The sequence below is a fragment of the Bos grunniens genome, chromosome 15 (assembly GCF_055505025.1).
Source record: "Bos grunniens cultivar Pamir isolate PY7600 chromosome 15, Bosgru_T2T1.0, whole genome shotgun sequence".
In the NCBI taxonomy this organism is placed as follows: domain Eukaryota; kingdom Metazoa; phylum Chordata; class Mammalia; order Artiodactyla; family Bovidae; genus Bos; species Bos grunniens.
In genome coordinates, this window is record NC_141179.1 from 30,157,933 (window position 1) to 30,183,084 (window position 25,152).

A 25,152-nucleotide genomic window follows, 5' to 3' on the forward strand; every position below is an offset into this window, starting at 1 on the left:
TCGGTGTTCATTGGAAGGACTGATGTTGAGGCTGAAACTGCAATACTTTGGCCACCTGATGGGAAGAGCTGACTCATTGGAAAAGACCCTGATGCTGGGAAAGATTGAGGGCAGGAGGAGAAGGGGACGACAGAGGATAAGATGGTTGGATGGCATCATCGACTCGATGGACATGGGTTTGGGTGGACTCCAGGAGTTGGTTATGGACAGGGAGGCCTGGCGTGCTGTGGTTCATAGAGTCACAAAAAGCCGGACACGACTGAGCAACTGAACTGAACTGAACTGAATGCGGTATTGGTTTTAGAAATCATTCAAGCTTGGGTCTGATCTTCCTTTAAAAAGGTAAGAAATACCCAACCCAAAAGATTTGTCTCAGGAATCGCCAGGAGCCCAGTTCCAAGAACCCATTTTCTTAATCAGTGAACAGTGCTGCTTCCCACACACATTAGAAAAGAATTGAAAGCAAATACTATGAGAATCTACATCAGGGCTGTCAATGTCAGCACTATTGACATTTGCCTGCATGTGCGCTCAGTCACTCAGACATGTCTCACTTTTTGCGAACCCATGGACTATAGCCCACTAGGCTCCTCTGTCCATGGGATTCTCCAGGCAAGAATACTGGAGTGGATTGCCATCTTCTCCTCCAGGGGATCTTCCCAATCCAGGGATTGAACCTGCGTCTTCTGCATTGGCAAGCTGATTCTTTACCACTGAGCTACCTGGGAAGCCCCTATTGACTTTTAGAGCTGGGTAATTCTTTCTTTTCTGTTTAGTTATTTGGCTGCATCTGGTCTTAGTTTCAGCACTTGGGGGTCTTTCCACAAAGGGCACAGACTCTGTACCTGCGGTGTACAGGCTTAGTTGCTCTGAGGTCTGTGAGATTTTAGTTCCCTGACCAGGGATGTGTTCCCTGCATTGCACGGTGGATTCTTTACCACTGGACCACCAGAGAATTCCCCAGGGCTGATAATTCTTTGTACCGGGGGCCTGTTCTGTGCATTGCAGGATGTTTTAGCAGCATCCTTGACATCTTTTCATTAGAAATCCTCGCTCCTCTCCCCAGTTACAACAGCCCAAAGTACCTTCAGACATTACCAACTGCCCCCTGGCAAAACTCCTGATAATTTCCTTAAATATTCCTGCCTTTTAATGTAACCTAAGAGATCATGAATACAACCTTATGTCTGAATCCTGTTGTCTATAATCCTGAAAAGCAGAAACACTCTAGGTATGCAATAATAGAGGAAAAGATTACATAGACCATAGTATATCTAGTCAGTGGACTGCAAAGTTGTTATTGATGCCCACCTGATGATAGAAACTAGAGGAAAAAAATCAACCCTGTAGAAAAATGGCTATTTAAAAACTGAGAACTGGACTTGCCTGGTGGCACAGAGGATAAGAATCCACCTGGCAACGAGAGGGACACGTTTCATCCCTGGTCCAAGATTTCACATGCCGCAGAGCAACTAAGCCTGTTTGCGACAACTACTGAGCCCACGTACAGCGACTACTGAAACCCATGTACAAGAGCCTGTGCTCCACGAGAGAAGCCGCCGCAAGGGGAAGCGTGCGCACTGCAGCAGAGTAGGCCCTGCTTGCTACAGCGCCACAAAGTCCACACAGCAACCAAAACCCAGTGCAGCCAAAAATAAGTAAATAAAAGTATTAAAAAAAAAGAATATATTAAAAATTTCTAATAACATGGTTATGATGTTAACTTTAAATATATACATAATTACATACTCAAATGAATAGAAAACTTAAAACCTGAACATAGATGTTTAAAGCAGCTTTATTCATAATTGCCACAATTTGAAAAAGCAACCCAGATGTCCGTTAGTAGGTGAATGGTTAAATTATGATACATCTGGACAATGCAATACTAGTCAGTGCTAAAAAGACACTATTGAGCCACAAAAAGACAATGAGGAACCTTAAATGCATATTACTAAGTGAAAGGAACCGACCTGAAAACAGCACTGCATACTGCAGGACTCCCAGCTACGTGACATTTTGGAAAGGGCAAAACTATGGAAACAGTAAAAAGGTCTGTGGTTGCCAGGAGTTATAAAGGGGAGGGAGGGATGAATCTGCAGGGCAGAGGATTTTTAGGACGGTGAGTACTCTGTATGCTACATGATAGATCACAGATCGTAATAGTTACAACAGTTCATAGATTGTAACAAACCACCTGCTCCGGTGTGGGATGTTGATACTGGGGTTGGCTGTGCATGTATGGGGCCAGAGGGTATATGGGAACTCTGTGTACTTTCTGCTTAATTTTGCTGTGAACCTAACCGCCCTTACAAAGTCTGTTGGGGAAAAAAAAGCAGCTTCAGGCTCAAAACTTGTCTGACTTGTTCAAGTGTTATAGAAAAACACAAGCTTCATGGTCATTTCTTATTCAACTGCTTAGACACGTAAATAATTTACTACAGTGACTTTCCTTTGGTGAAACATGGCTTCATCACAAGCAATGAACCACCAAATGAACTGTTCTACATATGATGAAACAGTAGCAACACGTTCCTGTGTCAGGATAACAGAAGGGTTAGCATTACATTCAAACTTAGCTGAGCCTCTCAATACCTCTGATTCCTTGGACCTCTCAACCTCTTTGCTGCTATTTATTTGTAAAATGAGACTGTTACCTTAAAAATGATTATTATCTAAAAATACCTCAAATATTATCTAAAAATACCTGGTCCAAACGATGTCAGAGGAAAAATAAAACAATTTTGTTTTCATGAAGAAAAATTACATGCGTGAATCTCAACTAAGTTCAAAATGTTACCGATGTTTTGGTGGTAGTATTATAGGTAATTTTGTTATTCAAGTTTTACCTTCTAAATTTGCCATAATAAACATGCATTATTTATATTCAAGGAATAAACATACTTTCTTTTGGCCATCCCATGTGGCATGTGGAACTTGCCCAACTAGACACTGAACCTGTGCCCCCTGCGCGGGAAGCACAGAATCTTAACCACTGGACTATCAGGGAAGTCCTAGAAATAAACACATTAAAAAAAAAAAAATCACAGCACAAAAACTATAGAAAAGAATATTTTATTGAAACAGTTTCTCAATTAACAATGGAGCAAAGTACAATTTGACTCAAATCTGTCCAACCAGCCTCAACTGCTAGTGAAACAATTCAAACATATAGGACAGGATAGGAACCTTAGGGCACATTTCTGCCAATGTGGCAAAAAAAAAAAAAAGAAAAAGAAAAGACAAGAGACAGATACAACCAGGCTCCCCTATGCCCTGGGAGTGGGGGTGGCAGCCCTGGCTCCTGCTACAGATAGGACCCTGGGGGGTGGGCTGCCCGACATCCACGTCGTGGGTCAAGGGCCCCCATCACAGCAGAGCAATGCACTACAGAAAGGCCAGCCTGTACCCTCTTCCTTTGCCCACAAGGCCTGCCTCCAAGACAGCAAGATGGCAGTTCTACATTCATGCCAGTCTCTCCTGCCCCCAGGGTCTTGGGACAAGGGGCTCACAGTAGAAAGCACATTTTGGTCAGCCCAGGGGGCCAGGGAGTGAGGGAAAGGCTCTGTCTGAGAGGGCAGAACAACAGGGAGAGAAGGGGGGCAGAAGTCCAAGGGCCATGGAGTACCAGGCAACTGGGAAGATGCAGATTTCAACAGCTGCTTGCAGAATGCTGGCACCCTGCGCCAGCTACTCACACGCCTTTCCTGGCCCAGAGTCCACAGGTGGGGAGCTACAGTGCTCTCACACATCTCACTCCCTCGAGAGGCAGCTGGATTCTCTTCACTTTCTCCCTGCCTACTCTGGCCACTGGGGTTGTACGTGTGGGTGGGGGTCGATCTCGAGTGACTTAGGCAGTCCAAATGGATGGGGTCTGGCCAAGAGGCAGAGGACTGTCCAACTTGCAAGAGAAAGGCAAGGAGACTCACAGTGGGGAGGCATGAGAATGGGGATTTTTAGGGGAAAAAACCTTGGAGGAGGCAAAAGTACAGACAGGAGCTCAGAAACCAAACCTGGAAAGCAAGGTTCTGCATACACTGGCCTGTGTGGCATAGATCTCATGGTGGAAAAGGGAGGGAAGGACAACCAGAAGAGCCTGGAGACCCTCTAACAACCCAGGACACCCTTCCCACTACCAGGCCTGTCAGCCAACCACTGATGGCCGCACTCTCACCTACCCACAGGCGAAGAATGAAGACAGAATAGTGATTTTTCCCAAACTAGGACCTGGATGGTAGGGAATCAGCAGGTGGGGTTGGGGAACAAAACGATTTCAGTTTGAACCACAGAACTATTCCAGAAGGAACCAGTAAACCGTCCCTTCCTTCCCCTTCTCCGCACCTCCAGTCGCAGGTGAGAGAAGAGGAACTGAAGCCTCTGGGGAGGCGGGGAACCAACCCTCCCCCAGTCCTTGGTGCTTAATAAATAGAGGTGGTGAGAGAAGGGGGCAGGGACGAGTGGGGAACTGGGAGGTTATAGTTCATCATTCTTCAAAGTTCGCTTCTGTCCTGTCGGCTGTTCGGGATGTTCCTTCTGTTCGGATTCTGGGAGGAATTGGGGGAAAGAGAGAACAGGATGGAGGAAGGTGAGACAGAGGGAACAGGCCCAGCTCAGGGAAGGCACTGCCCTCCAGCACAGCCCGCCACCTCCACCCTCACCTGCTGCGGGACCCCCTAATTCCAGAGGCTCAGAGTCTGCTGCTTCAGGTCCTGCTTTGTGGAAAGAACAGGTTAGTGTCTGCAAGAAGGAGGAAGGGGCTAACGCAGGGGTTAGCAAACTTTTCCCAATAAGAGCCAGACAGTAAATGTCAGTATTTTAGGATCTATGGGCCACACTTGGTCTATTCTGTTTTTGGAAATAACATCTACAAGATGTAAAGGCCATTCAAAGCTCCAGGGCTGTCCAGAGAGAGGCTGTCCTGCTAGTCTGCTGACCCCTCGGGGCTAAGTGATGTCCATGTTCCCCATCCGCTTCCCCAGCTCACCAGTCTCTTTCTCAGGTTCTGGGATGGGCTTCGTGTCTTCAGTCTGGCCTGGAGGGAAACCAGGAGGAAAAGGTAGTCCCCGGAGGGAAGGGAAAGCTTCCTCCTGCCCAGTGATGCCTGAACCAGTCCCCTGGCCTCACCTGGTGGAGGGATGACCTTCTCACTCTGGTCACTGGTGCTGGCATTGAGGGGAGCCTCTGCCCGGGTCCCATTCTTGTCCCGGGGCCGGGGCCGGGGCTTGGCGAACTTGGCCTTATTGAGCAGATACTGCACCTCGCGGTCCAGGGCCGCCATCTTGGCCTCGATGTCTTTCGAGAGCAACACGGGCTTCTCTGTGGTGGGAAGCTTGGCCTGCTCGGCCACGGTTGTGTTCTTCCAGGCCTGTGGGCGAGGTCAGGACAGGCTTGGAGCCAGCAGATGCCTCTGTCCCGGATGAAACACACCCCAACCAACCTCTGGCTCTTCCCCTCAGACCTCAAATCACTGCCCGTCACTGTCAGCCCCCGAAGCAAACAGATACCTCAGGATGGCATTTGAGGCTCTCCACAAGGGAGTGCCAAACTGCCTATTTCTGGTTTCCATCCTATTTCTATGGACTAACCACAGTTGAACCTCTTATTTTTCTCCTTATTTCAACCGCTTTGGTGCTCTGGTTCAAAAAACAGCCCCCACATCCAGAACAGCTTCTGCATCTCATGACAGGTCATTCTGAGCTCCCCAAACCCTGCCCCAATTTCTGCATGCAGTTCAAGCCCCAGCTCCTCAGAGCAGCTCTCTCTGATCCCGCAGGGATGGGCTCCACTACCCCTCTAATCGACGACTCATGCCTATGACCCTGGTCTGGGACTGATCAGACGTGATCCCAAATGCAGCCATCTTTTGCCTTTCCAATGAGCTGCCAAGCCAGGAGGCAATGACTGCTGAGTCTCCATTTCTCCGCATCTCCCCTGCTGCCAAGGATGGCCCACCTTGCCAGGTAAGTCTCCAATTAAGTATTTATATGGGGATTACCCAGGTCTCATTGATGATTTTCTCTAACGTTGTCATCTCCACTTCAGTGAAGATCTGGTCCATCTCTGGGATGAGCCGGGCCCCCCTGCAGTCAGAGAGGAGACCGTCAGCCCAGGAAGGACAGGGGTGGGACTGAGTGGGGAAGAAGAGCAGAGGGGCTGCTCACTTGAGGAACATGCTGGAATGATTGAGGAGATTATCCAGGGCAGACAGCCGTTCGGGCCACTTCTTGCGCTCTTCCACCCGAAAAAACAGCCCGTGGCACAGCTTCCGTAGTTCAGCCAACTTCTCCTTCAACATCTGACGGACGTGGGGGTGGGAGAGGGCAGAGGGGTTAGGGGACGACAGCCTTGCATCCTTCTTTATGACCTCACACCCCAGCTCTCTTTCCTTTCCCCATCCTGCCCACCACATCCTGGGAGCCCTCTCACCGCTGTGGTGGCCCCAAAGCCCTCATCCTCCAGCCAAGTGGACGTGGCACTGAGCTTCCCAGAGATGTCCTCACGCTGCTCCTCAGTCGACACTTCCTGGTACTCGGGCTGGTACAGCTTGTCCTGGGGAGGTGCACCAGAGCGCGAGTGCGCAGCAGGCCCTCGGGGCAAGGCTCTTGGGGCAGGACCCTCCTCCCCGACCCCGTCCCTTGTCCTGAGGCAGGCCTGTGTCCCAGCCCACCAACCTGGGTCTCAAAGATGAAGGCTTCCAAGCTGTTGGCTGCTTTCTCCCGTTCCTGCTTCTGCAGGTCCCGGAGTGTCAGGTCCTGGAGTCTGTGGCCGAGGGGCAGCAGGAGTGAGGGGTGCTGCTCCATAGCCTGCGCCCACCCTCCGCACGCTTGCAGCCTTTACTCACTTCTGGGCCGAGCGGGCCAGCTGGTCCTCGGGCAAGTCAGGCAGGTCCAGGACGACCAGCTCCACTCCGATCTCCTCCACCATCCTCTGCTTCCGGGCTGGTTTCTGCTTCTTTTCTTCCTCCGGGGCTGGAGGGGCACCCTCAGACCCCGCCTCTCCCTTCTCGCTTGGCTTCTGTGGGGAAGAGACGAGGGTGTGAGGGAAAGCATGATCAGCCCTCCTGTCCTCCACAGGTGGGGATGGCTCTGGGGACAGGAAGCACGGCAGGTGCCTGTCCCGTCAGCCTCGGGGTCCAGGCCGACTTCACTCTGCCGAGAGCTCACCTGGGCCTCGGGCTTGTCCCCGCCGTCTTTCTCTGCAGCCTTTTCTCCTTCAGGGGCTGCAGCCCCCTTAGCCTCAGGGGGTGGGGGCGAAGAGGTGTCCTCCGCTGGGGCCTCAGCTTCCTCCTTGAGCTCTGCTTGCTCTCCAGGCTCGTCCTTGCTCCCCTCAGCAGGCCCTTCCTCCTCCTCCTGGAAACAAACAGACACACCCTCTGAGGAGTCACCAGCAGGGCCCATGGATCAGGACTGGCTCTGCTTTGAAGGGCTCACTGCCTATGACATAGCTTGAGGGAGACAGAGGACCACTGTGTGGAAATGGGCAATGGGCGTCTGGACTGAGGCAGTCTAGCTGGACAAAGGAAAAGTGTCTGGAGGTGACGGTGAGCCTTGGGATGGCTTAGAGTCCAGAGAAGGGTTTGGTGAACCCAGCTCGGGCTAAGGGGAAAGAAAGAAAGATTCAGTCGTGTCCAACTCTTTGCGACCCCATGGACTGTAGAAACCAGGCTCCTCTGTCCATGTAATTCTTCAGGCAAGAATACTAGAGTGGGTTGCCATTCCCTTCTCCACAGGCTAAGAGGAGGCGGGGCCTATCATATCCTGAGAAGCTGGGATCAACACCCCAACCCCCAGTCTCTGCTGCTGCCGCCTGGTCCCATGCACCGTCCTCCACGCTCCCCTGGCTCCACCCTGGCCTTACCTGGACTGTGTCAGTACCATTTTCTTTAGTATCTGGTGTGCTGCCACCTCCAAACAGGCTGGAGATGGTGTTGCCAAGTTCTAGAAAGAGGAAAACCCAAAGACTTAAAGAGCGCCACAGAAGTGACTCCACCCCCAACCCTAAGGGGAAGGCCTGCCCACCTCCCTGGAAGGCACACAAGGACACTCTCTCACACACGTGCACACACTCATCTTACTGGTCAGAGTAGATTCCTCTTCTGGGCTGTCCTCCACCAGCGTCTCAAACACAGACTCCACCTGACAACATGGATCCGAGGTGAAGACAAGCACATGCTAACCCACCTTTTCTCCACAAACATCCTGCCTGGCGGGTCACTGTTTAGGCACAATCATGTGACTTCCAGCTGTGCTAGCCTGTCCTCTCCCCTGCCTCCTCCAAGGGCTTCTGGATGGAGTCTCCTCCACCCCTGGTTGATTACAAGCCCTTTGAGAGGGGACTGGAGCTTCCCCCTCCTCACCCTCACACTCCTCCACTCAACAGAATGGGCCATGGTTGTCCACAGTATGTTCTAAAAGATACAAATCCCATGAACTGTTGTTAATAAGCAGGTTTCTCAGCCATCCTAGACCCTGAAAATTACAACGTCAGTGAGCATTCACAGGCTCTGAGATGGCCCACACCAGATCCCTTGTTTAGCTCAAGATTTATCCAACTCCCAGACCCACTTTATTGACCATGTTTGAACACTACAAGGAACCGCTGTTGAAGAGGCTGGTGGTGCCTGGGCCCCGCCTGGCACAGGGGGGCTCCTGCTCTCACCCTGTCCAGGCTGAGCACACCACTCTCGTCCAGGTTGAAGTGAGCCTTGATGCCCTTGGACTCATAGTCGGGATACTTCTTGAAGCTCTCTCCCACACCTTTTAGCTTCACTGTGGTCAGATTCTGGGAGCCAAATACCCTGGGTGGGGAGGAGAAACCCATTCAGGGGAGCCTGCAAGCCTGCCTCCAAGCTCTAGTCTACACAGCCTCTGGGTATGAGACATGGGGCCCTCCCCGAGGACACCCTCAAGATGGAAGCACCTCCCAGAGGAGAAGCTCAGCCCAAACCCAAGCCCAAGCCCACAGGCTGCTTCCCCTGTGTCACCCGCAGACCCCATCCCTCCCTCCCTGGAGTCCCCATCTGGCCCCACCCCCTCACCGAAGATCCTCAGGCCCCAGGAAGCCCAGGTCACCATAGTTGATGTGGAAGTTGAAGTCATGGCTGTAGCGATTAAAGGTGATGACTTTGCGTTGAGGGTAGGGTCCCATGCGGGAGAAGAGGACGCGCTTATTGTGCTTCAGGCTGCGGACCCCAGTCTCCTCCTCCACCTCCCTCGTGAACTCCACCTACATGGCAGGAGAAGGGAGGCCCGGTGGAGAAGCACAGTAGGGTCTGGGGTGGGGAATGCCGATGGCAGGAAGACAGAGGGATAGGCTTGAGCAGACAGTGGAGATGACCCTGGGAGAGGTATGGGGAGCCTTCCACCCAGCACACAGGCTTACTCACCAGGATGGGGTAGATCACTGCATCCCGGACGACGAAAGGCTTCACCTTGAAGGCTTTGCTGAGCGCGGCCGCCTGGTACACAGCCCCCATAGCGGCGGCTTCGTCGGCATTGATGTTCTTCCCCAGCTCCTCCCTGTGAACATCCCAAGGCTCAGGACCATCCATCTGCAGCCTGGCCTGGCCCCCCTCCCCTCAGCCCTCCTGCTGCTCAGGCCCCACACTCACTTGCCCACAGCCTTCAGCAGCACCTCCTGCACTTTGGGGACACGAGTGGCCCCACCCACCAGGATCACCTGCTCAATCTCATCCTGTAGGGGGAGAAAGCGGGGGATGGGTCGGCTCCGAGGTCACCCTCCTCCTCAGCACAGACTCTTCTCTGACTTCTTCCCTCCTCCCTGCCACCTCTTCACTTTCCATCCCGTCTGCCTCTCCGCCACACCCACCCCGATGACCCTGCCTCACCAGTTTCATCTCTGCACTCTGCAGCGCCTGCTGCACGGGCCCAGGGACCCGCTCAAACAAGTCTGCACACAACTCTTCAAACTCCGCTCGAGTCACCTTTGCCTTGAAATCCACATCGTCCATCAGGCCCTCGATCTGGGAAAGGAACAGGAAGGTCAGAGCACTCACCCAGGTCCTGCTCTCTGGGTTGGTGGGTCAGATACCAAGGGGACAGGATACTGGGAGGCAGGCAGGAAGCATGGGAACAAGTGATGGGCCACCCCGAAATCGAGCTCAGGGTGGTGGGGTCCTCCATCCTCTGGTGGGGGGCGGGAAATCTTTGCCCTCAAGCAGCCACGTGTGAGCACCTGGGCCATGTGATCAGCATTGGCGCTCAGAACGGTCTTCAGTCGATTGGCCTCACGCAGCAGCTTGGCCATGGCACGAGGGTTCTCTCGCACGTCCTTTGCTCTCTGACCCTTGCGCTGCTCATTGAAAAGCCTGGCCAGGTGCTCACGCAGGCGGAGCTCCATCTCCAGGCCCCCCAGGGTACGGTCAAACCTGTGCAGGAAAGGGAAGAGGGACAAGTGTGAGGAACACACGGGGTCCCTTCATCCACACAGGAACCTGGCTCTCACCCACACGGCTAACACCTCTCAGCCATAGCCCATCTGGCCATTTATTCAACTGTAACTACTATGCATCAAATTATGTATTTGTCTCTGGAAATACAATTGTAAGAAGGAAACAAAAAAGACAGGGTCCCTGCTATCAAAGAGTTTATAATCGAGCAATTAACCACACTGTGAAATTTTAGCAATCCTCTGTGTTATAACAGAGAGACAGATAATGCCACTAGAATATATAGATAAGTGAAATTTCAGCTATTTAGAGATGTCTGGGAAAGTTCTGTGGAGAAGTGATGCTGGAGCTGAAACTTGAAGATGAGCTGGAGTTAATGAGGTGAAGAAGAGAGGAAAGAACATTCTAGGCAAAGGGTGAGGTGTGAGAGAACAAGAGTGTATAAGTTCAATGGAGGGCAAAGATGGCTAGAGTTCAGGGTCAGAGCCAAGCTGGAGTTGTCATACAGGTGGCTTTATAAGCCAAGACAAAGGTGTGGAGCCACTGAAGGGTTTCTAAAGAAATGAGATACAGACAGGTTTGAAAAGAACCCTCTAGCTGAATGTGGAGAAAGAACTGGAGGGAGGCCACACTGGCAGCAGTGAGATATGCTATTCTGCAGGTGAGAGGTGACAGCAGTTCAGACTAATACGAAAGCCGTAAACGTGGACAGAAAAGAATGGGTTCATGAAATAACATAACATCAGCAACAAGGAAAGCAAAGATGCCAAGAACAAAGAAATAGTTGAAGCTAACACTCCTCATAGGGCCTATGGCCTTATGGATTTCCTCAGAAGCCGCTTGGGACATTCATTGCCCTCAACCTTCCCAAACTGTCTCCCCACATCTCCATCTACCTCGTGCTCTTTGGGAGAGGTATCCTACAAAGACTGATGCTTTAGCCAGGAGAGTATTCCTGCAGGGAGCAGGAAAGAGAGGCAGCTGACCCTCCAAGAAGAAACCCAGACCCAACGGCAGCTCAGCAAGCAGCCCTCCTCGCAGCACCCACTTACCCCACACCCCGGATCTGCAGCTGCGGCTGGATCCCCGCATCCTTAGTCTTCACTGTCTGGTAGGTCACGATGGTGCACACAGTGCTGCCTGAGCCCATGTCATAGAACATGATATTCTGCAGAGACATCGAGGCCACTGTCACAGGAACCTAACACAACTCCAGGGTGCCTGCCTGCCTGCCTCCAAAGGGCTGCACCGACTCGAATGAAAGCCAAACAGCTCAGCAAAAGGAGCTGAGAGGGGGCTGTTGCCGCATTTGTCAAGAGCCAGCATGCAAATAAGATGCAAAACAAGCCAAGTGACTTCCATCATCAGACTCAGCCACCCTGCCAGGCCGGTCGGCAGCTCCCCCCCGGCTCACCTGGGCAGTGCTGTTGATATCTTTCCTGCGGAAGACACCGTAGCTGAGGGCTGTGGCGGTGTTGTCATTGATGAGCTGCAGCACCTTGAGGCCAGCCATTCGCGCAGCCTGCAGCACGGCTCGGCGCTCAGCCTGGTTGAAGAAGGCTGGCACAGTGATCACTGCATCCTTGATGGGCTGCTCTACAGAGGAAAACAGAACAGGGTTCCCACCAGCTCCACACCTTAGATGGGGGTTTCTCAGTTTCAGCACAGCTGACATTCTGGGCTAGATAGTACTTTTTTTTTTCCTTGGCCACACCACATGGCACATGGGATCTTCATTCCCCAACCAGGGATTGAATCTGTGCGCCTGCAGTGGAAGCTCAGGGTCTTAACCACTAAACCACCAGGAAAGTCCCTGGGCCAGATAATTCTTTGTTTTGGGCGGCAGAGGTGTGCAGTCTAGGACGTCTGGCAGCACCCGTGGCTTCTACTCAGTAGATGGCAGTGGCTGCAGCTCCCCAGTTGTGACAACCAAAAATGTCATCAGATGTTACTAAATGTTCCTGGGGACTCAGACCTGCCTTCATTTGAGTCTCCAGGGAAGGTGGCTTCCACTGGCCCCACCTTGGCCACCCACCTGCAAAATCTTCAGCCAGAGACCGGGAGTAGTTGAGAAGCATGCTGAGGACCTCCTCTGGCGAGAACTGCAGCTGCCTGGGGGAGGGGAGATGGTTAGCGGCGAGGAAAGCCCGGCATCCACACAAGGACAGTGGTGAACACATGTTGACGGGGATCCCACCAGGCCCCGTGAGCCCACCTTCCCCAGCAGGGCACTCACGGGCTGATTTGGAAGTACACAGTCTGCCTCTGCGGGTCGAAGCCCAGCTCATGCTCGGGGAAACGAGCTTTGTAAAGGGCTACATGGGGGTTATTCTCCTGCTTCCCCAGGAGGTGCTGGAAGTAACGCAGCGTTGCCTTTGGGTTCTTGATGGCCTGAGAAGAGGTAAAGAAAGAGCAGAGTGTTAAGACTCCCAAACCTGCCTTCACCTACCTACCTCGGAGATCAATCAGGGAGCAGACTCTGGAGTCTGCCATCGCCTCTCCTCTGCCCACTGCTTTGGGAAGGGGTGGGCTGTGAGCTCACCATGCTGGCTGCACTGTCGCCAAAGAATCGTTCATTTTCTTTCAGGGTCACAGTCACTGGGGTTTTCCTCCGGGACTCCCTGAGGAAAAGACACACTGGGGCCATGTGCCTATGGCACGGCGTGTTCTCAGGAGCCTTAACACCCCCACGTACATACAACACCCCACAATCATGCAGACACAAAGTGTGTTGAGGCCACTACCAAGAACACACTTGGGCCTGGGGTGCGGACCCTCTTTTCCCCACCCGACCCTGGGGCCGCCCTCACTTGTTCAAGACAATCTCCATGGGTACTCCAGGTTTGACGATGGCCACCTTCATAGACTCGCTGCCCAGGTCCACAGACATCACTGCCAGTGTGTCTGAAGGGGAAACAGATCTGTCAATTAGCCCCTCTTTCCCCGCCTTCTACCGCTTTCCATGGAGAAGGTAAGACAGCAGCAGACAAAACAAAAACGTCTGGGTCTGGCAACCTAAGAGCGGAAAGGTTTCCCATTCACCAGTCTCATTACCCCTGCCCGCCACATATCATCCATCATTCACTCATTTATATTTCTTTTGACGCCTCTGCTGGGGTACATACCACTCAGTGCCAACAGGTCTGCCAAGAGCACAGTCATCAAGGCCCAACAGGCTAGCCTCCTCGGCTTCTGCCTTCTGACTGTGGCTGCCATTGTGTCCCTAGGAGAGGAGAAAAACAACACTTGTAACTGGATGCCCTGAGTGAAGGAGGCAGAACCTCATCCAGAACACAGAAGCTTTAAAATTCATACCTACTCCATCCTCATCCAGGGCAGGACAGGGTACATCCCCCCCCTTCCCTTCTAATGAGAACCAAGCACTCTCACCATCTTCAGAAGTGACCACGGGAAGGCCCAGGTGAACCACCGGGGATCCAAGCCTTTGGCCACCACATCCCGAAACAGTGATGGTAACAGGCCAGGAGGAAGGAGACCAAGGCCTTCCGCCCACTGTACAGGCAGCTCGACGGGCGCACCCCAGCACTGTCCCTGCTGTCACACACCTGGGGTGCCGCCAGGGATCCCCGCTCAGGACTAGACTACCTCCCTACACCTGGAGCTCCCCTACTGGCGGGGAAAGCCTGGCCGGGCCTGAACGGGAACCGAGAGAGGGTGACGCTGGAGGAGGCAGGGATGGAAGAAGGGCACGTCTCGTCCTCAGCATCCCTTCGGGTTGTCCCGCCCGCTCCCCTTCTCCATCCCATCCCGGCCCCGCTGTCTACACACAGCCACTGTGCCTGGAACGATAAGGTTCCGCGCCGAGAAGGCAGCCAGTATTCCGAATTCACCTAAGCCTTACCGGCCAAAGGCGGCGGCTCCTACTCCCGGAAACGGGTCCCAGCCCACCTCTAAGGCATGAGAGCACCCCAGGGACCGAGCTGCGGGGCCAAGCGTACCGGCGTCCGCGCGGCCCTCACTCCCGCTACTGACCCGCCCCCGGAGCTAGCACGTTGCCTCCTCTTAGGGGTGGCCGGTTCCCATCGCCATCCCCACCCCTGCTACCTCTTGCCTCCGCTCCCGTGGCCCCAGCTCTGGGACAAACGCAGCTCCGAACAAACCCACGAGGCCAGCAGCGCGCCCCCCAAATCCGCGCCCTCCACAACTCCCCTCTGCTTGCAAACTGTTACATTAGCCACCAACCTCTCCGCGGCGTCTCGCGCACCAGCCGGCCCCGGACGCGGCGTGCGCTCATTGGAGCCTCCGCTGCCCGGCCCTGCGCAGCGGGCCTGGCCCCGCCCCCCACCGCCGCGGCGCGCGTCCCCATTGGGCCACGTTCTAAGCCCACCCCCTCCTCCGTCTCCGGCCGCCGCCGCGAAGGCGAAGGAGAGGCCAGTCCATCAGTTGGAGGAAAACCGCCGATGCCCGCCTCCGATTGGTCCACGTCACGCGCGGCCCAGCGTCCATCCCGGTGCGTTCACGGGACCTTTCCGGCCGCGGCGCTGAAGGTCTGATTCGGTGCCTGGAGCGAGTCGGCAAACGGGCGGCCCAGCACTCGGGCCTCTTCTGGTCATCTGGGATCCCCGTCCGAGGAGCAGGCATCCTTGCATCCCCGAGGCAGCCACGCGGAAGAGGTGCTAGCTTGCTGGTCGGTATTGAACTGCCCTAGGCTTTGGCTGGAAATCAGAGAATGACTTCTTAGTCCACCTCAACCCCCGCTTTCTTTCTTTGCGGAAACTAAAGCCACCAAGAGAGATGTTCGCTGATGAGTCGGAGATAACGCTTGTATTAGTGGCAGAAGTTGGCCTGGACCCTTTACTCCAGTTTGAGAAAGAACATGCCGAACTGCAAATCCCTGACACAAAAGCCGGTTTTGTGAGGCTCTAATTGGTTAAGCACAGATGCACCACCTCCTGTTTCTCTTCCATTATGCCTGTTTACTTTCTGAATTAAAGCACCTCGGAAAGGTTTCTGGTGCTCTTAACTCCCCTCTCTGTACTTCACAAGCCCATAGAAATCTGCCTGGTCATGAGAGCACACTTTCTTTTTCCAGTTTTATTGACATCAGCGCACTTTTCTTAAATATGGTATCACTGCTTCCTCTCATGAAATCGTTGCCTAGCCTCCCTTTACAGAAGGTTCTTGTGAAGGCCCTGGCTATGATAGCCCAGGAAATCTTATCTGGTCCTTTCCCTACAGTTTTTTATAATGCTTAGGGCTGTTACAGAATCCAAGCTTTGTCTACTAGCCAATAGTTGGACGACAAACTGATTCAGGCAAACACTAGGCTTTATTCGGAAAACCTGGCTACCAAGAAGATGGCAGGCTTGCACCCTAGAGTACCATCTGATTGGGGTCTGAATGTCAGTTTCTTTTATAGAACAGAGAGGAGGAGGTGGTGTGGAAGTAAAGTAAAAAGGCCATAAATCCTGCAAAATAGGCATCAGGGAAGGGATGTGTTAATTTCTTCTTTTCTGTAACCATTCACAGGTGGGCAGGGTCAGATGTATCAGTAGGAACTGAATAAAGGCACTTTAACATTCAGGCAGAGGGGCAGGTTCCCCTAGCCAGGTCATTATATATTTGTACAGTTGTAGACAGCATCCTTTTAGTGACTAAGTGACGAAACGCAAAGGTTAAAGTAAACAGATCCAGCTGGGTTCAGATTTGAGTCTGGTGTCTATGCTTAGAAGATCAACCTACTGGCAGTATCAAGGAGAGGTCTGTTTTCCTTCCTTTTAAGAATAGTTCAGTCTTCAGGTAGTAGAGAAATTGGTAGAAATAGAAATTCGCTTGAAACTAACACAGTTTAATTACACAAATAATATACAAATGTAATCTTGTAAAAAGTTCTAATATGCCAGATAAAGTTAAATCTCTTTGATAATATCCACAATCTCTAGAGTTATCTGCTGTTATTATTCTAGGCCTTTTCCTCTATTTACATACATGTATGCATCTTGAAACATGTAGCTGCTGTCTTTTTTAAATGGTAAAATGTTATACAATTAGCTTGTTTGCAACTTGCTTTTTTTTTTCCTTGGGTTAAAATAAATCATGGTGTATTTTCCATACCAGCGTACAGATTCACCTTGTTTATTGCTATTGAACATTCCATAGCATGGGAGTTGTTTAATCATACTGATGAACATAGAAGTTGTCATTTCAATGCCACAGAGAAAGATTTTGCTTATTTTCTAAGCCCGTTGTGGTGCGCAGGCTTAGTTGCCCAGTGGCACATGGGATTTAGTTCCCCAACCAGGGACTGAACCTGTGTCCCCTGCACTGGAAGGCAGATTCCTAACCACTGGGCCACCAGCAAAGTCCCCAAGATTTTGTTTCTCAATAACTGACTCTACTTTTGACCACCTATTCAGTGGGGTGAAAGTGAAGTCGCTCGGTTGTGTCTGACTCTTTGTGACCCCATGGACTGCAGCCTACCAGGCTCCTCCGTCCATGGGATTTTCCAGGCAACAGTACTGGAATGGGCTGCCATTTCCTTCTCCAATTCAGTAGGGTAGATTCTTTCAAACAGAATATGCACTTTAACATTTATTGGCCCTGTGCTGCATGCAAGCATTGTGCTAGGTGTTGGGATTCCAGAGATGGGGATGACCTTTCCTTCAGAGGTGAATCTGTTGGGAAACAAGTATGTTCACAGTTTTGCACACTTGTTAAAAACCTATTGAATGATTTTCAGTTCAGTTGCTCAGTCGTGTCCAACTCTTTGCAATCCCATGGACTGCAGCACGCCAGGCTTCTCTGTCCATCACCAATTCCCGGAGCTTGCTCAAACTCATGTCCATTGAGTCGGTGATGCCATCCATCTCATCCTCTGTTGTCCCCTTCTCCTGTCTTCAAAGTTTCCCAGCATCAGGGTCTTTTCCAATGAGTCAGTTCTTCGCATCATGTGGCCAAAGTGTTGGAGCTTCAGCTGGAGCATCAGTCTTTCCAGAGAATATTCAGAACAAACTTCCCATAGGATTGACTGGTTGGATCTCTTTGTAGTCCAAGGGACTCTCAAGAGTCTTCTCCAACACCACAGTTCAAAAGCATCAATTCTTCAGCGGTCAGCTTTCTTTTATAGTCCAACTCTCATATCTATCAGAAGAACCATAGCTTTGACTAGACGGACCTTTGTTGGCAGAGTAATGTCTATGTTTTTTAATATGCTATCTAGGTTGGTCCTAACTTTTCTTCCAAGGAGCAAGCATCTTTTAATTTCATGGCTGCAGTCACCATCTGCAGTGATTTTGGAGCCCCCCAAAATAAAGTCTTATCACTGTTTCCCCATCTATTTGCCATGAAGTAATGAGACCCAATGCCATGATCTTAAGTTTTTTGAATGCTGAGTTTTAAGCCAGTTTTTTCACCCTATAAAGAGGCTCTTTAGTTCTTTGCTTTCTGCCATAAGGGTGGTGTCATCTGCATATCTGAGTTTATTGATATCTCTCTGGGTGGGCTTCCCTTGTAGCTCAGCTGGTAAAGAATCGACCTACAATGCAGGAGACCTAGGTTCGATCCCTGGGTTGGGAAGATCCCCTGGAGAAGGGAAAAGCTGCCCACTTCAGTATTCTAGCCTGGAGAATTCCATGGACTATGTAGATCATGGGGTTGCAAAGAGTCCGACATGACTGAGCAACTTTCACTTTACTTCTTTCTCCCAACAACCTTGATTCCATCTTGTGCTTCATCCAGCCCAGCATTTCGCATGATGTGCTCTGCATATAAGTTAAACAAGCAAGGTGACAATATACAGCCTTGACATACTCCTTTCCCAATTTGGAACCAATCCATTGTTCCATATCTGGTTCTAACTGTTGCTTCTTGACCTGCATACAGATTTCTCAGAAGGCAGGTAAGGTGGTCTGGTATTCCCATCTGTTTAAGAATTTTCCACAGACTTTTGTGATCACTGGATGGCTTTACTGGGAGAGTAAGAAAGTCTGCCCTGCTCCGCTCCTTATGTGAGCTCCCACTCCCAGAATATCCTTGGTGGGAGCACAGTCTGCAGCAGCTGTGCTTCTCAACCTGGGTGTTTGTCCCCCCCCCCCCGGGAGGGGCAGCAGGTGCAATTGCTCTGGGGAGTCACCTGTTTTGTTCTCTGACCAGATTGAAGTTTCACAAGAGCAAGGTGTAAAACAGTAGGAAAATTTTAATGTAGAACATCTGACTTAGATGAAACAGGACAGCTGCTTCCCTGGTGGCTCAGACCATAAAGCATCCACCTGCAATGCAGGAGACCTAGGTTCGATCCCTGAGTTGGGAAGATCCCCTGGAGGAGGGCATGGCAACCCACTCCAGTATTCTTGCCTGGAGAATCCCCATGGACAGAGGAGCCTGGCGGGCTACAGTCCATTGGGTCGCAAAGAGTCGGGTACGACTGAGTGATTAAGCACAGCACAGCACAAGACAGCTGAATCTACTAGTTCTGCTCCAGAACAACCTGTAATAACGTTTGAGGACTACCTCCCCTCCCCTACACTATGCAGAAGCCCAAGGGAGAAAGCTGCCATCTCACAGAACATGAGTAAAATGAACACCTAAGTCAGAGCACATGCATACATTATAAACCATGCATACATTATATAACCATGTCACGGGCCGAGGCCAATGTCAATTATGGTGAACATCCTGGTCCAGAATTTAAAATGTGTTGTCACCCAGTTACCCCATTCTTAGGTATATATCTATTTGAACATATTCATGAGGAGACTTTGTTCACTGAGACTTTGTAATAGCTTAATTCAAAATGCACTAAAATGGAATACTGCTCCAATGCCCAGCAATAACTGTATAGATAGGGAATTCCCTGGCAGTCCAGTGGTTAGGCCTTGGTGCTGTCACTGGTGGGGCCACAAGTTCGATCCCTTGGGGGAACTAAGATCCTGAGTGCCATGTGAAGTTGTTAAAAAAAAAAAGTTGGATCAAATAAATAGTGGTAGATTCACACAATGGAATTCTATAGAGCAACTGGTCTCTTACATTCAACTGCTTAAATAAATCCCACACAGTATTCAGTGAAAGCAGACAGAAACCAGAGAGCACACAGTTTATGACTTCACTTGGATAAAGTTTAAAAACAGGCAAAATTAAATTCTAGTCATAGAAGTTGGGATGGTACTTACCCTTTCACAGTAAGGGGAGGGCATAAGGCTGGCTTTGGGGATGGTAGTTGCAATGGCTTTGTGAAAATTGAGTGGATTGTAGTATGTACATTTAATCTGTTTGCATGTTACACTTCAATAATAATTTCAAAAATTATTTTGTATGTGTCACACAAAAGACTAGATGGTTTATTTACTGTAACTTTAGGCAGGAGAAGCACCAGGGTAAGTTTTTTTTCCTACTTTTATAGCAATATTTTTAGAACTACAGAAGAAGTGTCTGTTGTGTAGCTCTCCTAGCCCTCAGTTTCAACATCTTTCAAAGAGCCATGCAGGTACATGCCTCACAGGTCATACCAAAAAGTGCCTGTGGGGCTCCTGGGTACAAGGGCTTTGTGTCCCCATTTCTTTGATTGTAGGAAACAGCCTTCATTCAGCCTCCATCACTTCCCCTGAGTTCCAGTAGGCAGATTCAAGCAGTTGTTAACTAGGGAAGGGATGGGATGTGAGACCAGGGAGAAACAAACAAGTCAAGAGCAGTCTTGGGGCAAGGTCCTGTTTCCCCATCAATGGATACACACAACAATATCTTTGAGTTATTTTTGCAGATACTGAAACCCCTTCCAGGTGACAGAAGTTGACATGGTTAATGATGGTATACTGCCCACAAGCTTGTAGACCTCAGATTAGTTGACCTGAAGGTTAATTATGCTAATTTCTATTTGCATCACCATGAACCCATCAGAAGAATGTCAACAAGCTGATCACGCCCTCTTTGAACAATTACTATAAAACTCACTGTCCAAGTGGAGACATACAACTTTGAGGGTATTAGCCCACTGTGGCCCCCTTTGCTTGGCAAACTAATAAAGCTATCCTTTTCCACTTCACTCAAAACTCTGAGATTTGATTCAGCACCTGTGTACAGAGAAGCTGAACTTTCGGCATCACAGGGTTGGTGTCAAAATTAAAGAAGGGGGTAAAGTGCTTCACACAGTGCTAGGGAATCCTAAGCACTAAATATACATTAGTTAGCTTTTTTTCTTTTCAGTCTAGAGAAATAAAACTAAAAGATGTGCAGTATTGCAGTGCTAAAAGCTTGGTTAAGTGCTTTACCAAATTCATGACGAAGGTTCCTCTTGCAGGCCAGATTTTCACAATCAATAATCAGCTAATTGCTCCTTTCTCCTGTTTTATGGTTGCCTTAAAGCCCTGCGCTCTCTTATACTGTAAGACCTCTGAGTTTTATTAGGTTGACCTTTTTGTTCCTAAAGTGGAAACTGCTGCTAGCCTTTATAGGGGCTAAGAGGAAAAAAAACAGACTTTACAGTAGTTAAGAAAATAGTTTCTACCCAGAGAGCCAGATGTGGGGGCGGGGTGGGGGGGGAATGATAGAAAATAAACATTTGCAGCTGAAACAATAAGTTTTCCTATTTTGCTGTAGAGGATATGACTGTTGTACATGATAGGCAGCAGTTTGCTGAAGGGCAAAAGAGAGGGCATTGCTAGGTAATTCTTGATTCTGAGTCATGATCTCTTTAATTTCAAGCTAAAGACTCAAGTTGCTTCTTTACCTTTAGTCCCTTCAGAACTCCAGTTTTCAGAGTTTTGCAGAACTGGAAGTGACTTTGTACACACAATCACTTTCTGTGTAGTCTGCCTTCTTACATCCTCACTACACTGAAGTGCCTGGATTCAGACAAGCATACCTAAAAGACAAATCCTGGTGTATGTTCTGACAAGTGTAGCCTAGCTTCACACCCCCAGCAAGTTATTTAATTAAGGGTTAGGGAACGGAAGAATTCGTTTTATTTCCAAAAGACTTTGATGTTTTTGCTCAGGGAGAATCACCTGAACCTCTTTGAGACTCTGTTTCTCATAAGAGATAATGATACTCCTGCAGGTGGTTGCTACAAAGAGTCAATGAAGAGTGAAAGCACCTCATTAGGTATAATTCACTACATGAAATTGAGGGCTGGTATCTGGAAAAGATGAAAACTCTAATTTGAAAAGACACATGTACCCCAGTATTCATAGCAGTACAATTCACAATAGCAAGACATGGAAGCAACCTAAATGTCCATTGACAGATGAATGGATAAAGATGTGGTATAAAAAGATGTGATATATATTAATATATCACATTAATTAATATTAATATATATTAATAATACAAATTAATAAATTAATAAAAAGAATGAAATAATGCCCTTTGCAGAAACATGGATGGATGTAGAGATTATCATGCTAAATGAAGTAAGTTAAAGATAAGTATCATATGACGTCACTTATATGTGAAATCTAAAAAAGTACAAACAAATGAACTTATTTAGAAAGCAGGAATAGACTACAGACATAGAAAACAAACTTATGGTTCAGATCAGAGATCAGATCAGTCGCTCAGTCGTGTCCGACTCTTTGCGACCCCATGAATTGCAGCACGCCAGGCCTCCCTGTCCATCACCAACTCCCGCAGTTCACTGAGACTCAGGTCCATCGAGTCAGTGATGCCATCCAGCCATCTCATCCTCTGCCGTCCCCTTCTCCTCCTGCCCCCAATCCCTCCCAGCATCAGAGTCTTTTCCAATGAGTCAACTCTTCGCACGAGGTGGCCAAAGTACTGGAGTTTCAGCTTCAGCATCATTCCTTCTAAAGAAATCCCAGGGCTGATGTCCTTCAGAATGGACTGGCTGAACCTCCTTGCAGTCCAAGGGACTCTCAAGAGTCTTCTCCAACACCACAGTTCAAAAGCATCAATTCTTCAGCGCTCAGAACTTCTTCACAGTCCAACTCTCATATCCATACATGACCACAGGAAAAACTATAGGCTTGACTAGACGAACCTTTGTTGGCAAAGTAATGGCTCTGCTTTTGAATATGCTATCTAGGTTGGTCATAACTTTCCTTCCAAGGATTAAGCGTCTTTTAATTTCATGGCTGCAGTCACCATCTGTAGTGATTTTGGAGCCCAGAAAAATAAAGTCTGACACTGCTTCCACTGCTTCCCCATCTATTTCCCATGAAGTGGTGGGACTGGATGCCATGATCTTCATTTTCTGAATGTTGAGCTTTAAGCCAACTTTTTCACTCTCCACTTTCACTTTCATCAAGAGGCTTTTGAGTTCCTCTTCACTTTCTGCCATAAGGGTGGTGTCATCTGCATATCTGAGGTTATTGATATTTCTCCAGGCAATCTTGATTCCAGCTTGTGCTTCTGCCAGTCCAGCGTTTCTCATGATGTACTCTGCATATAAGTTAAATAAACAGGGTGACAATATACAGCCTTGACGAACTCCTTTTCCTATTTGGAACCAGTCTGTTGTTCCATGTCCAGTTCTAACTGTTGCTTCCTGACCTGCATATAGGTTTCTCAAGAGGCAGGTCAGGTGGTCTGGTATTCCCATCTCTTTCAGAATTTTCCACAGTTTATTGTGATCCACACAGTCAAAGGCTTTGGCATAGTCAATAAAGCAGAAATAGATGTTTTTCTGGAACTCTCTTGCTTTTTCTATGATACAGTGGATGTTGGCAATTTGATCTCTGGTTCCTCTGCCTTTTCTAAAACCAGCTTGAACATCAGGAAGTTCATGGTTCACGTATTGCTGAAGCCTGGCTTGGAGAATTTTGAGCATTACTTTACTAGCATGTGAGATGAATGCAATTATGCGGTAGTTTGAGCATTCTTTGGCATTGCCTTTCTTTGGGATTGTACCAAACAGCAAAGGAAGGGAGGGATAAATTGGGAATTTGGAGTTAACAGATACACACTACTATATAAAATAGATAAACAGCTAGAACCTACTGTATAGCACAGGGAACTATACTCAATACCTTGTAATAACCTATAATGGAAAATAATCTGAAAAAGAATATTTATATGTGTATGTATGTGTGTGTGTATATATATGTATATATATATGTGACTGAATCACCTTGATGTACACCTGAAACAATGTAAGTCAACTTACTTCAATGTATTTATTTTTAAATGAACTTACTTCAATTTAAGAAAAAAGAAATTAAAAGCTCATTACTGTCAGGCCTTTTTATGTCTGTTTCCTATCGTGGTGGTCAAGCTCCCTGAAGAGCAGGCACCATGTCTATTTCATGTATATATGCTGGGCATTTAGTACAATTTCAGGAATACTAAAGACATATTTGTCAAAAAGAGGGAAGGAAGGAAGGCAGCAAGTCTGAAGAGGTGCATGGGTCCTCTGGAGGGCCAGTCTCTGCTTATGTACCCTCACCAACAGAAGATCCAGTGGCTTCGACATCAGAGCCTCTACCACTGGACAGTAGGGGGAGCAAATGCATCAACAACAAAGATGTCATTCTGCTGCTCACATCTCTCTTTGCTTTCACTTTGCTTCCTTTAACAAGTATTATCCATAGCCTTAATAACTCATAGGTGAAATCGGACATAGGACATAACTCAAAGGTGAAATCGGGTCCCATCTAGACCCTATTTGTGCTTCTGCTCAGAGACTGAGATTCAAAATGGTACTAATACCTGCGTGACAAAGAAGAAAGAAATCTGGGCTATAAATCAGGAAATCTGTGTGCCCTACCCTCATTTATTTCTTTAGACAAATAGACATAACTTTTTCCATCAACTAGATCAAGGAGAGGGTAAGAGGAAAAGCATCCACATCCATTGCTTCAATCCACTTGGAGCATCTACTAGGCTGTTAGACCTGGTTCTTGGTAAGCAACACACAGGCCCTGCTTGCTGAGAATCCGGGGAGGGAATAAAGCCTAACATGTTCTGAAAATAGGCTGTGGGGGACAGGAATGCAAAAATAAACTCCACAAATACTAATCATATGGCCACTTTTTCATATTGCATACTGTCTCAAATGACTGTGTCACTCCCATTTGTAGCTTCCAGTGGCGCAAAAACAGTAAGTACACTTGCAGTTTTCCACACAGACAGCTGGTTTAGCCCAAGTTGGGACCCGTAGGTACCATGAAGTGTCTTTGACCCTTGTCACCTGTAATATCACACAGCGGTCAGTGCCACGACTTCAAGGCTCTTTGCTATACTCTGCTTACACCCTGTCATTATGGCAAGGAGAGAAAGGCCAGGTTCTTGGAATTTGTGCCCCAGAAGTATTTCCCAGCTTCCTTAAGAGACATGTTTTAGGTGCCCAATAAACGCCATGCCTCTGACAGAGGGACACAAAAACACACTGACTATAGTTACAATCTGTACCTGGTGGCAGACACAAACCTCTAATATTACTTCTCCTTTCCTACAGCCGAAAAACCAGTTTCATATACACCCACTCACTTAGGCCTCAAAACAGTCCTGTGATGCAGAAGGTAATTCACCTAGCTAGGCACAGCGGGTTACAATTCACAAACCGCGTGTCATTCCTCGTCTTGATCCCCCACTGCCAGCCAATTTAATTAAAGAGGAAACTGATGCCCAGAGAGGTGAAGGTCTAGCTCTTAAGAAGCATTTCAGTCAAGGCACTTACAGAGCCGGCAAAACCGAAAACTGCGGAGTGAGCTGCGGGTGGTGAACCCTGCCTCAAGCGGCCGCGCCTACTGTCCAAGCAGCGGGAAACCGTCACTTCGAGAGGAGAGCGCAGGTGCACCAGACTCCAGGACGTCAACGGGTCATGTGATACGCCG

General features: G+C 49.2%; 1 protein-coding gene and 1 long non-coding RNA gene across 10 annotated transcripts; one reads left to right on the top strand and one right to left on the bottom strand.

Moving 5' to 3' along the window:
- Positions 1-3,059: 3,059 nt before the first annotated feature.
- HYOU1 (hypoxia up-regulated 1) lies at positions 3,060-25,143 on the bottom strand. Of its 9 annotated transcripts, none has more exons than XM_086339588.1 (26): positions 24,996-25,143; positions 13,534-13,631; positions 13,219-13,312; positions 12,951-13,029; positions 12,645-12,799; positions 12,444-12,520; positions 11,823-12,004; positions 11,461-11,576; positions 10,195-10,387; positions 9,848-9,982; positions 9,611-9,693; positions 9,386-9,518; positions 9,038-9,225; positions 8,659-8,797; positions 8,075-8,135; positions 7,858-7,937; positions 7,164-7,349; positions 6,842-7,014; positions 6,672-6,759; positions 6,427-6,549; positions 6,162-6,295; positions 5,996-6,080; positions 5,125-5,365; positions 4,985-5,032; positions 4,659-4,712; positions 3,060-4,544 (listed from the first exon to the last, which is right to left on the bottom strand). In XM_086339588.1, exons 2-26 carry the CDS (start codon positions 13,622-13,624, stop codon positions 4,474-4,476), a joined length of 3,009 nt encoding a protein of 1,002 aa, XP_086195714.1. In that variant the 5' UTR covers positions 13,625-13,631; positions 24,996-25,143; the 3' UTR covers positions 3,060-4,473. The 9 variants fall into 9 exon arrangements, with proteins under 9 accessions (XP_086195714.1, XP_086195719.1, XP_086195718.1 ...); XM_086339593.1 differs by having other exon boundaries at positions 4,659-4,709; positions 24,996-25,129; XM_086339592.1 differs by lacking the exon at positions 24,996-25,143 and adding an exon at positions 14,612-14,731 and having other exon boundaries at positions 4,659-4,709.
- On the top strand, positions 5,365-9,127 carry LOC147357567 (uncharacterized). The gene is made up of 2 exons (XR_015141964.1): positions 5,365-5,960; positions 7,730-9,127. It is a non-coding gene; the product is annotated as an uncharacterized LOC147357567 (long non-coding RNA).
- Positions 25,144-25,152: the final 9 nt, after the last annotated feature.